Source organism: Vulpes lagopus, chromosome 10, assembly GCF_018345385.1.
Source record: "Vulpes lagopus strain Blue_001 chromosome 10, ASM1834538v1, whole genome shotgun sequence".
NCBI classification, from domain to species: domain Eukaryota; kingdom Metazoa; phylum Chordata; class Mammalia; order Carnivora; family Canidae; genus Vulpes; species Vulpes lagopus.
Genome location: NC_054833.1, coordinates 70596470 through 70608712, shown reverse-complemented (window position 1 = coordinate 70608712; position 12243 = coordinate 70596470). Strand labels below are relative to the sequence as shown.

Below are 12243 nucleotides of genomic sequence, written 5' to 3'. Positions count from 1 at the left end.
TTAAAATTATAATAATAATGATACCTACTACTAACAAGAATAACTATGACTAAATGAATAAATGCTTTTATGTGCCAAGCATTGTTGTAAGAGTTGTACATGTACAATAACTAACTTAATACTTACAACACACCACATTACAGATAAAGAAATTGAGGCCTAGAGAGGTTGCCTGATGTCTAATAGCTAGTAATTGTGTAATCCAGAAACAAACCAGTGCTGTCTGTCTCCAAAATCTGTGTTCTTGACCATCGTAGTATATGTCTATCTGTAGGACAGAGTAAAATAGCGTTACAAGTAGAGTTCTATGTGTAGGTATGAAACAGAGAAAAACAAAATTAATGGAATCCACAGGGCATACCAAAGGAAGTAGCATTTTTACTTTCTAGAAAACCTTTTCACTCTTTAGTGCAGACCTGCACTCGTTTGAAGACCTATAGTTGTCGTCACCAATTATTCTACAAAGTTGTAATGTGCTGCTTTTGTCACTAGATGTTGCTCATGCCATGGTTCTGAACATCTGGCATTGCCCTCCCTAGCCGTTTGGGAAACTAAGAAGTACATCAGTTTTCATAATTAATCATAATTAATTTTATTATTTCCGTGCCATTTTATTGTAATTATTAATATATCAAATTATGATTAAATGTTTTAGAATAGTTTAATAAATAATCTGGCTGTACTCAGATAGGAATTTTGTTTTGTTTTTTTCCTATGCTTGCTATAAATTACGTGCAAATTGTCTGATCCATTCCCTTAGCAGCTATTATATGATGTACAGCATGAGCTTTTGCCTTTCAAATCCTTTAAAGGAACCAGCACTGGGGACCTGCAAGTCCATCTCTTGTTTCTGAATTTTCTGCTTTCCTTTAAAAAAAAAAAAAAAAAAAAATATATATATATATATTTGTTCACACAGAGAGAGAGGCAGAGACATAGACAGGAGAAACAGACTTCTTGCAGGGAGCATGATGTGGGACTCGATTCCAGGACCCAGGATCATGTACTAAGCCAAAGGCAGAAGCTTAACCACTGAGCTACCCAGGTGTCCCTGAATTTTCTGCTTTCCTAAACTTCAAAAGTTCCATGATGATAAAGTCATGCTGACATGGTGCCCCCTTAGTGTTTTCTTCCCTTAAATCATTGCTTTGTACCTTTTTGGTAACTCCTCGTTCATGCAACAATTCATCAGCTTTAGGTGTTACATGTGTATGAGATTTGCTTACATGGTTAGCTTTTATTGGGTATTTAGACTCCCAAAATCTAGGAGCCTTAGATAATCTACTTAACTCTTAGCTTCATTACCTTAGATCCCCAACTCATCCTGAGGCCCTTATGAACAGTGTGAACTTCCTAGCAGAAATCAGAACAAATAGCAAGATATTTCACCCATGTAAAGTTCATCTCAAGAAAATGGCTTGGTAAAGGGCAGTTCTTGTATAGTTCACCACCCTGCCTTTATCACAACTGCTTCTCTCAGCACCTTCTTCTGTCTCCTTTGGCTTTTCTCCAAGAACCCTGAGGCTTCTCTCTTTCTCTATATTTCCCCACCTCCAGAAGCCAGTCCCTGCCATTGCTTTAACTTTCCCCACTCTGAAATGTGTAGCTCCAGTTCCCATATTTCCGTCTTCCTGCTTGATGTCTCCACTGGGATATCAATGAGGATCTTAAAATTCAGCTTGTGGGAAAGTGACATGTCTCCTGCCCAATTTCTCCTTACTTTCTTATTTCTGCTTATGACTTCACTATTTTCCCTCTCACCCATCTTTTAAACTGGACTAGCATTTCTTTATGACCCCTTAGCCAATTAAATGCTGAGTCCTTGGCAAGACTTAGGGTCTCTTCAAACTGTCTTTTCCTCTTTCTTCCTCTGCTTCACCAATTTCTTCTTGTCTGAATGACTGCATTATCCCCCTAACCATTCTTCCTGACTCTGTCCTCTCTCTGATCTGTCTCTTGGTGTCTGCAGCATTTTCCTTTCTAAAGCACTTTTCCATTTGTCTACCTCACAAAGAACCTTCACTGACTCCCTTCTCCCTTCTGAGTTATGCACCACCTCTATGACATGGTCTATACCACCCGTAAGATGGGTGTGAAGGACCCTCTAATCATATCCTCTAAAAATGTCTCTAGGTAGTGTGTTCAAATCTACCCAAATAGCTACCAGGCATCTCAGTGAGCATGCTCAGTACTTTCCCATGCCATGCCTTTGTTCTTGCCATTTCTCATTGGTGGCATGCTTTTTAAAGCCTGCCCTTCAAAGTTCATCTCAAAACCACTCATTCAATCAAGCCTGCGCTACTTCCTCTAATTTGTAATTATTACCTCTCCTATACAACCCATTAAGTTTTCCCATTAGGTGTTTGTATTTCTCATTCTATATCTATTGCGGTCTTTTCTGTATCCCCTACTGTGTTTTAACGGCGGGTAGGACAGGAGCGAGGGGAGGGTGGTATCATGGACTCTGTATAATTTAATATGCCAACTATGTAGGGTCATCATAACATAGGTAATATAACGGCTAAAAACACAGATTTTGGCTACAAAACAGTCTTAGCTCTTCCACTTATGATGTGCTGGTTAAGCAGTAGCTTACCTTCTCTAAGCCTTGATACCATCTTTAAATGGGAATATTACGAGTAACCTGCCTTAAGCCTTCTTACAAGAGTTAAATGAGATATTGCACATAAAGTGCTTAGTGCAGGGTCTGACGTATGGTAATCATGCAAAGAATGCTCTTGTCAGTATTCTTTTTGTAGTCATTGTACACTGTAGATGCACAAGAACTTGACTGGAATGAATTGAAGGGGGACTTCTAGCTAAAGATGAAGATAGAAAGCAAAGTATTATATTAAATAAGAACCCCAGAGAGGTGCGTCCATATTAGAGAAGAGGCCCACATGGGCTCTGCATCTCAACATCACATGTAATGCCTGATATTGAGGCAGGTGCTGCATAATCATTGGTTGTGCTCACATTATAAGGTGTCATATTTATATGGCAATGAGGACAGAGAAGATCAGACAGTAAAAGAAGGTCGTTGTCAGTCAACTTCTGTGCAGCTGTTTCGATTCACAAATAATAAATTGGCCTGATTTTGTGTCTGCAACGAACAACAATGTGTCTTCTAATGACTTTATGAAGAGCTTGCCAAATATGGGCTTAAGTAGATTTATCAAAGCATGTGCCAGAGAGAGAGTGCATTTCTGAAAACATGCTTTTGACTCTTCCTAAGTACAGATTTACGTAACACTAGGTATATCTTCATCAGATCTTTGGGACAAAATGAGCAACAGTGATATGGTTAATAGTAGGCTCAGTCTATACACTCCCATCTTAAAAGCTTCTCCTTGGGTACTTTAAGAAAAAAAGTTATATTAAAAACAAAAAAAGTAATGGGATTCCCAGACAGAAATCTGTGTTTAAATGGCATTAAGGCTGTGGTTCAAATCAACAAAAGCCAGGAAATCCAAAGTTAACCTTTATCCAGACTGTTATGCCATTTTTTCCAACTCTGTGTGTGCCTGTGAGCAGCCTTCCCTTTGAATTTCCTGGCTCTGGCAACCAAGTCGCTTTGAATTACAGTACTCTGGGTCTGCTATTTAATGGGAATGTACCCTGAGGATATACGCTTACTTGCAAGTGCTGTTCTGTGTCACTGTAAGCCCATGAGCCATGAACCTGGTATTTTTCTCTTTTGAGTTCTTAGGGTTTCCATTTATGCCTAGATCAGTGCTGCCATATATCCAGGTAGAAAGACTTGTGTAACATTTGTGTTGCTAACACTGATAAAGTTTAATATTACAACTTTTATGTCATAGTTATAATTCAAATTGGTTTCTAAATGTTTGTTTCTCTCTCTTCACCAGACATGGCGATGACTTGATTGTCACACCTTTTGCCCAGGTATGTATCATGCTGGCCCTGGCTTGCTCTCCCTCTGCCCCAGGTGCAGTTTCTCTGTGGCCTCTGAACTTGCCCACTGGTCTCCCTTAGTTCCTAACCATCCTGATAATTGTCCTTCTAGGTCCTTGCCAGCTTGCGAAGTGTGAGAAACAACTTTACTGTACTGACAAACCTTCATGGAGCATCCAACAAGTAAGCATGAACTTTTTGTGGAGTTATGAATCCCTTCCATAAAGACAAAAACATTGAGCAACATTAAAAAGAAGAAGAAAAAAAAAATATTGCATGGAAATTTGCCCTCCAAACTAAGTTAGGACACACTGAATGTGAAAATAGGATGGAGCACCGTAGTATTTTAGAACTGGTAAGATGTTAGAAATTAGTCTGTATCTTATTAATCTTTGCACCCTTGACACTTAGTAGACAATAAGAGTTCAACAAACGGAAGCTCAAGATGAGGATTTTTGTTGACATTTGCTTGTACTACTTTACAAAGTGTGAATACTTATCAGTAACAGCCATAAATTCTACTAAAATTCTTTGGGAACAGCTATTAATGAATTCAGAGATTCAAATGCAAGATTGAAGGTAGCAAAAAGTTCAAGTCTAAGTTGCCTTTTTTGGATACTACATAAACAGGCTCATGCAATTTGATGAATAAAAGTGGGATTATCTTCTGCTCTGCCCCAAATAACTATATAACCCTGGTCATTTCAGCTAACGTTGCCGAACCTTGGTCTCCTCATCTTTATAATGTAAGGTTTGAACTCCAAGTTCCCGCATAACTTTCTCCTCCAAAATCATTTCAATCTGTGAGTCTAAGTGCTATGCATTCACTATCCAGCATTTTAAAAGATCATCACAGGGCTCAGAAGGTCCAAGAATCAATGATTGTGGAATGGCACCCAAGGCACTTCATGATCCAGTTCAAATTAGTTTGATTGATAGTTGACTGGGTTTATATTTGATGCAGTATACATGAAAGCTAAAAACTTGCCCGGGCTCTTTTGTAGTGATAATCCTTGTTTGTTCATTTATTAAATGATTCACCTGGAAGTATTTATTTAGTACATACTATTTATCCATGCATATATGTATGTTTTTGAAAAATATTTATTGAGCACCACCTTTCACCAGGAACTGGTAACATAATAGTGCCCCAAAACAGACAAGTTTTCTGCCCTTTCAAGTCTTGCATTCAAATAGGAAGTGCCAGAGCATATGGTGGTGAATAATCAGACCAGGTCTCTAGCCACATGGGATCACATTCTAACAACTGTGGTCTGGTTGTTCCCTGCATGTTCTATTTTCCATCCTAATTATGAACTTACTGTTCTCTCTTCCTAAAATGTCTCTTTCCACCTGCCAGTGATTGTCTGGCTAAATCCTACTTGCTTTTATAGCTCATCTTTAGTATCACCTTCACCAGAATGCTTTGCCTGATCCCACCAAGCTTGGCTGACTGCCCCTCCATGGCCCCCAAGCACTCATCCAAACTTCTCACACCATTTAGGGGTCTCTGCCCATCAGTAGCCTCAGTGTCCTTTCAGGTCCCTTTAGAATTACATTTACTTTTCCTTGAATTTCCAAGATGTAGCAAAATGCCTGACACATAGTATACAATCTGTAAATATTCACCACACATATAAATTTTTGAATAAGTAATCGTTAGAGAAAGACCACCAATTATTTGGACAATTATTATGTCAGAAGAGATTCCTTCCCTTTCCCCATCTTTTTCTTTCTTTTTTTTCTTTCTTTCTTTTTTTTTTTTTACAGACTAGGGCCACTGGGGCCATACTGTTGGTTTTATAACCCAGTCCTACCACTTGACGCCTATGTGATGTGGGTACAACTTCTCTACTTCCCAATCTATAAAATAGGGTTGCTCTGGGGATGAAATGAATTGATATTTATAGAGCATTTATAACAACATCTAGCACATTGTAGGTGCTCCATTAATGTGAGATATTATAACTGATAGTTAACATTTCTCTTGCTGAATCCAGACAGTGTAACACTTTGGAATTTTCACATTCATTATCTCAGTTATAAGCCCCATAAATGCTAGTTATGACAGGTGTTGTTGCCCCCACTGTGTGGACAAGGAGACAAAGCCTGGGGAGATTAAATGACTTGCACAAGAACGCAGCACTTCTGATGAAGAGCAGAGTCAGACCTCAAGCATAATAACCTGACTCTCATGGCAGTGTACTTTGTAAGGAATAAGAGTTGTTCTCTTCCCATGTAGGGGAAAACAGAGTTCTTTCTCTGTTTTTCTTCCCTGTGAGTCTCCTTGATGAACAGAAAACACTTCATTTCTGACTCTCTGGTCACCAAACGTGTGGAAGTCCCCCACCCTGCAATAAGAAGCAAGTCTTGGACACCAGCTGTGCATCGTACAATTTAACTCAGTTCAGACACTATCTACCTGGAGACCCCATCAGGTCCTAGCTTACAGGATCAGTCCCACGGACTGCCTCTCACTTGGATGTCAGTCACTGCTCAGGCTGGCACCTGTGCTTCTCACCTACTGTCTACGGAGTGCAATTTCCCATGGGCCCTTCCTCAGGTTCAACTAATTTGCCAGAGTAGCTTGTAGAACTAAGGGAAACACCTACTTACCTTTACCAGTTGACTAAAGGACATGACAAAGGCACACATGCACTTCCAGATGAAGAAGCTACCTAGAGTGAGGTCTGGGAGGGTCCTGAACACAGGAGCATCAGTCTGCATGGACTTGGGGGGCATCACCCTCCCAGGGTGGAAATATTCACCTGCCTGGGAGGTCTCTGAACTGCATGCTATTGGGATTTTATGGATACTTCATCACATAGACATGATCAATTATTAACTCTGTTTTTAGCCCCTCTTCCCTCTCTGGAGGATGAAAGGTGGGGTTGAAAATTCCAAACCCTTAATTGTTGCTTGGTCCTTCTGGTGTCCAGCCCCTCCAAGGAGCCTACCCAGAATTGCCTCATTAGAACAAAAGATGCTCCTAGTGTTCTTATCACTTAGGAAGTTACAAGAATTTTAGAAACTCTGTGCCAGGAATTGAGGGCAGAGACCAATATATTCTATTTCTATCACCTCACATCTTTGCTTTCACTACACTCATTAAGTCTTTTTGGGCTTGGGGGAGAAACCTCCCAGGGATTTTTAAAAGAGAGTCATTTAGAAAGAACTTATGGAATAGATGAAGGTCAGAGAGCCAAAAGGCAGAGACATGAACTAAGAGAGTGTTTTCAGGAATTAAAATATTAGGAGTGAGTGGGGCACCTGGGTGGCTCAGTCAGTTAAGCATCTGACTCTTGATTTTGGCTCAGGTCATGATCTCAAGGCCTTGAGATAGAGTTCTGCACTGGGCTCTTCCCTGAGGGCAGAGCCTGCTTGAGATTCTCTCTTTCTCCTTCTGCCCCTCCCCCCTACTCTCTCTCAAATAAGTAAAAAACATTTTTTTAATGTTAAAATATTAGGAGTAAAGCCCTGGTCCGAGAGATGATGGAGGTCAGAACTCGGGAGGAAAGATTAATAAGGATACATTTCAAAGGCTTCTTTAGCTTAGCAGGACCCAAGTTTACCACACTGCTCCAGGGCAAAGGGCTATAAGGGATGTTTTTAGTTATTGAGTGTTAACCAGCAACTTGAATATTCTTTTTCTGTAACTATGAGGGCATTCAGCCTAACTGTGCTGGTTAATGGGCTATGCCAGCTGAAGCTGCTTTCTTGAGAATCAGGTCTCTCCACAGCCTTCAGGGTTTTGAGACACATAAACCTTCAAGAACTAGAGTACCCTAAGACCACGAATGTCACATACAGAGCTGACCCCAGAGCCCATTCTCACAATGTGGCTGAGGACCACTCTCCAAATTTTGGCCCTTTGCATCACCTTTGGTCCAAACCAAACCACACTCATCAAACAGAATAGATCTCCAGCAGTAGGATAGTTGTATCTGATGATCTGTCTCAAATCCAGCCCCATGTTTGTATAGAGCTAATCCTCTTATTGATTCCAAGTATTTTCTTGAAACCAAGACCACCTAACAAAAGTTCAAAGCAGGGCACACGTACCATTAGAACTTCACCTGGAGTGGAGATTGCCTATCTAGCTTGGGCTGAGAACTGAATGATGGGCTTTAGCTACAAGTGAAGCAGCATAGTAGGAGCAGATTGGAAAACTGAGGGTTAATTTAATGCATCCCATCCTATTCCTAGATAGTCAATATCCTCAAAGAAATATAAGAAAACTGAGGACAAGAATACCTGCCAGAAATGGGTCCACTATACGGAGACCATTTCCCCCACATATTCATTTGTCATAACAACTGAAACTGTAAGATTCATGGAACTCACAAGTTGCTTTCTGGGATATTTGACTTGGGTTCCAGGGTGACACTTCTTGCTTTAAATGTAACATTTAAGCAATAATTCTGTCCTTGGAATGGTTTTCTTGAGACATCTGGATAGTGTGGTTTACTATATGAAAAGGAACTCCCACATAGAACTCTACTTCTCATAAGTCAAGATTTCCTTTATCTTTTGGCTCTTTGCTCTGCATAAAAATAGTTCATTGTCTGCCTGAGCTTTACCACCCAAGGGGTGAAAATCTCAGTTTCTGTTGAGGTGATTTCCTTGCTCTTCCATGAAATGTTTCATTGAGAGATGCTTGATTGGGCCTGTATTTCTTGGCTTCAAATTAAAACCTATTATTTCTTTAGTCCCAGGAGTTAATTTTGAAAATATGGCCTTCATTTAGAGCTGTTAATTCAGATAAACATCCCTAAAGCATTTACTGGCTTCAACTGATGGAGAAATCACTTACGAGTGAGAATGCCCACCATTCTTCAGTCTGATAACCAGGGAGTAGAGCAGCTGGGAACAAAGAGGTGTCCTCCATCCTTCAACTGTGCATCTGGCATTGCAGAAATCACTAGTGGCTATCAGGAAATCATGTGACATCTCTGTATCAACATTCTTCCAGGACATGATTTAATCAACATGTATGTACTCTTTAAGAAAGAATTAATAACCACTTAACTTTGTTTTCAATGTATATCTTTCATTGCTTTATGTCCTTTGGCATGGGATTTAAATTAGCGGAGAATAATAAAATCTCTAGCATTCAGAGGGGAAAGAGCCCAGCCAAATTTCCTCAGAGTAAGTGAGGAAATATACATAAAAGTCCTCACACAGGAGATGGCACATTGTAAATTAGCAGTAAATGTTAGTTGCCGCCTGCTTTCCCCAAGTGAGGAAGAAACCGAGAGGTTCAGTGAGTTGCCGAGGGCTATACAGTTGGAAGGTGCCAGAGCCAAGATTAGGATTCCTGTCTTCTTATTCATGGTCCAATTCTTTCTCTACTGTGCTATTCAGGGCTGTAAAATATTAACTGCTGTGGCCAAATTATCTTCTCTATTAATACCACATCTTTAATCCAGGCATATAACTTCTTATGATTCTTCTATAAGTTAGGGACCACTGGAAACTGGGCAACCAATGACATTTTCTTCTGGCACTCATGACAGGTTCTAATTGGCACTCTCATGCCCTGCAAGCAATAATACAGCTTTCAGAAGTCATTTATTCATTTAATATGTGTTGAGCCTCTTCTTTGCACTACATCTTGGGAAACCAAGTAAATATGGTTCTTGCTTTTGCAAAGCTTACACACATAGATGCTTATCTGAATTAACAACTCTAAATAAGAGCCTTATTTTCAGAATTCACTGCGAGGACAAAGGAATTTATGTAGTTTGTGTCATTTTCAAGAAGTCATTGGGAGAATTGGTTGCTGCAAGTAGCCAAACTGTTAAGAAAGCAGAGATTCCCAAACATTTAGGGTCCCCTAGCTCAGTGTCTCCTTGCACAAGAGCTTTTTTTTTGGAACTCAGCAAGAGAGGTAAAATAAAATTATTAACAATGTGTTATTAATCTCATGAATATATATTGAATGCCTCTATTGTAGCAAATGTTTTGCCGGTTCCAAGTTTACAAAGATGAATGAGACCCAGTCTTTGCTTAAATTTCTCACAGGTGAGTTGAGGAGACAGACAAGAAAATAGGAACTGCAAGACAGTCTGAGCAGTGCGAGGATGGTGCAAAGGCAGTAAACCACAAGTAGCAAAGCCAGTGACTACTCACAGTGGGGAAGGCTAAGGAAGTGATGGCTGAAGGGATTCCATGTGCAGGGGAAGGAGTCTGCCACTTACAAAGGAGGAAAAGAGCAAGCAGAGCAAAACATTTGCAAAAGCCCAGTAATATGAGTACATGCTGTGTTTGTGGGAATAGTGAGAAGTACGCAGAACCAAGACTGTAGAGGAAAAGGAAACCAGATAAAACATTCATGTAGTATTTGACTTCTCAAAGGATTGTCACATCAACAGTTCATTCAATAAACAGTTCACCAACATTTATGGAGTGCCCACTCTTTGTGAGGCAGTTTGGTATCTATCTACAGAAGATATACGGAAAGGAGTCAACACTGGATCCCCCCACCAATGGGATCATGGATTAGGTGGGGATAATATGTGCACATATGAGTTGTAATAGGAGGAAATAACCCTAAAGGTTCAAAGCAGCAAGGGATATTAGAAGAGAGGTCAATTTTAGCTAACATAATGACATCCTTGACAGAAGATGGCATTTGACCTTTGAAGGTGGGATTCCGACACCAATGCCAATGTGTGGATTTTCCCCCTACACATCCAAGCAGTTTTCCCTTAATGCCAGCTGAATGCCCTACAACTCAACTCAGTTCTGATGCTCTATCTGCCTGTGCTTCTGATCCACCGACTATAGATCAGAAGTTCCCATGGCCCTCCTTCTTGGGTTTTGTTAATTTGCTAGAGTGGCTCACAGTACTCAGAGAAATATTTTACTTCAAGAATACTGGTTTATTATAAAAGGATATGATTCAGGAATGGCCAAATGGAAGAGGTGCAATCTCCTCGCATTCACCATCCTGGAAACACACCAAGCCCAGTCCTTCAGGGTTTTTAGAGGGCTTTGTTACATAGTCATGATGAATTAAATCACTGGCCACCGGTGGTTACTGAACTCAATCTCCAGCTCCTCTCATCTCCCCAGAGGAGGGGCTGAAAGTGCCAACCCTCTAATCAGGTGGTTGATTCCCCCTGTGATCAGCCCCCATCCTTAGGTCACTCAGAAGCTTTCCATAAATCTCATTAACATAACAAAAGACTCTTTTTATAGCTCTTTTAACACTTATAAGATATAAGTGTATATAAGATATAGCACTTTTTATAGCAAATTCCAAGAGTTTTGGGAACTCTGTGGTAGGAATGAAAACAAAGATCAAATATATATTTCTTATTATAAATCACAACACCACGGAAAGGAAGGTGATATTTACACGTGTGAGAGCTTCCCTTTCAGAGGAATAGCCTGAGCAATGTCAGGAAAGGGATAGCGCATGTTCAAGGAAGAATAAGCGATCCTTCGTCCTTCCTTCTTTTTTTTATTCATTAACCCTTCACTGAGTGCACGGCATATGAAGGACCATCCTGGGTTCCAGGGATCCAGTAGTCAACAAGTTGTTCCGGGCCTGCATACATTTTATATTTAAACTAAGGAGTTCCGTATTGAACACTCATTAGTGCCTATTTTAATCACAGTTTCAAAGTGCTACTAAGGAGAAGTATGAGGTACAGGAGATCAAACAGCCAGCCAGTGGTTTGAGATGAAATGTCAGGAATTCTACTAGATAAGCTGGGAAAAGCATGTTGAGGCCAAAGAGCAGAGGACTTTGAATGCTAAACTAAGGAGTTTGGAATTTAATCTCTTACTTTTCCTGAAAAACAGCCCTCAGTATGACTGCAGGTGTTATCAGCAGATGGAATAGTGGAAAGAGAATGCACTTTGGATTCAGAAGGTCTTAGCTTTGAATCTCAACCATGCCAGTTATAAACCATGTGTGCTTCAGCATATTTCTTAAGCTCTTAACCTCTGCTTCAGTCTCCTTCTGCTTGAAATGAGATGATTATATTCCCAGTGGAAGCTAAGAAGTACCTAGCATGATGTTTAGCAGGAAAAAAGTAATTTTTGGATGACAAGAAAATGTCATGCCATAGACGGTTTAAAAGTACTGTGTTTAGGGGATCCCTGGATGGCTCAGCGGTTTGGCGCCTGCCTTGGGCCCAGGGCTCGATCCTGGAGTCCCGGGATCGAGTCCCGCGTCGGGCTCCCTGCATGGAGCCTGCTTCTCCCTCTGCCTGTGTCTCTGCCTCTCTCTCTCTCTCTCTCTATCATGAATAAATATATATTTTTTAAAAGTACTGTGTTTAGATGACCTAGCTGGTACATGTTTGGTAAACATGA

At 40.4% G+C, this 12243-nt stretch overlaps 1 protein-coding gene across 2 annotated transcripts in view; it reads left to right on the top strand.

The window, feature by feature from the left end:
• PDE4B (phosphodiesterase 4B) overlaps positions 1-12243 on the top strand; it is a 432607-nt gene that overhangs the window by 315232 nt on the left and 105132 nt on the right. For both annotated transcript variants that reach the window (XM_041771485.1, XM_041771486.1), the window contains 2 exons: positions 3870-3906; positions 4028-4098. In XM_041771485.1, coding sequence (XP_041627419.1) covers positions 3870-3906; positions 4028-4098 — 108 coding nt within the window. The remainder of the gene's footprint in view (positions 1-3869; positions 3907-4027; positions 4099-12243) is intronic.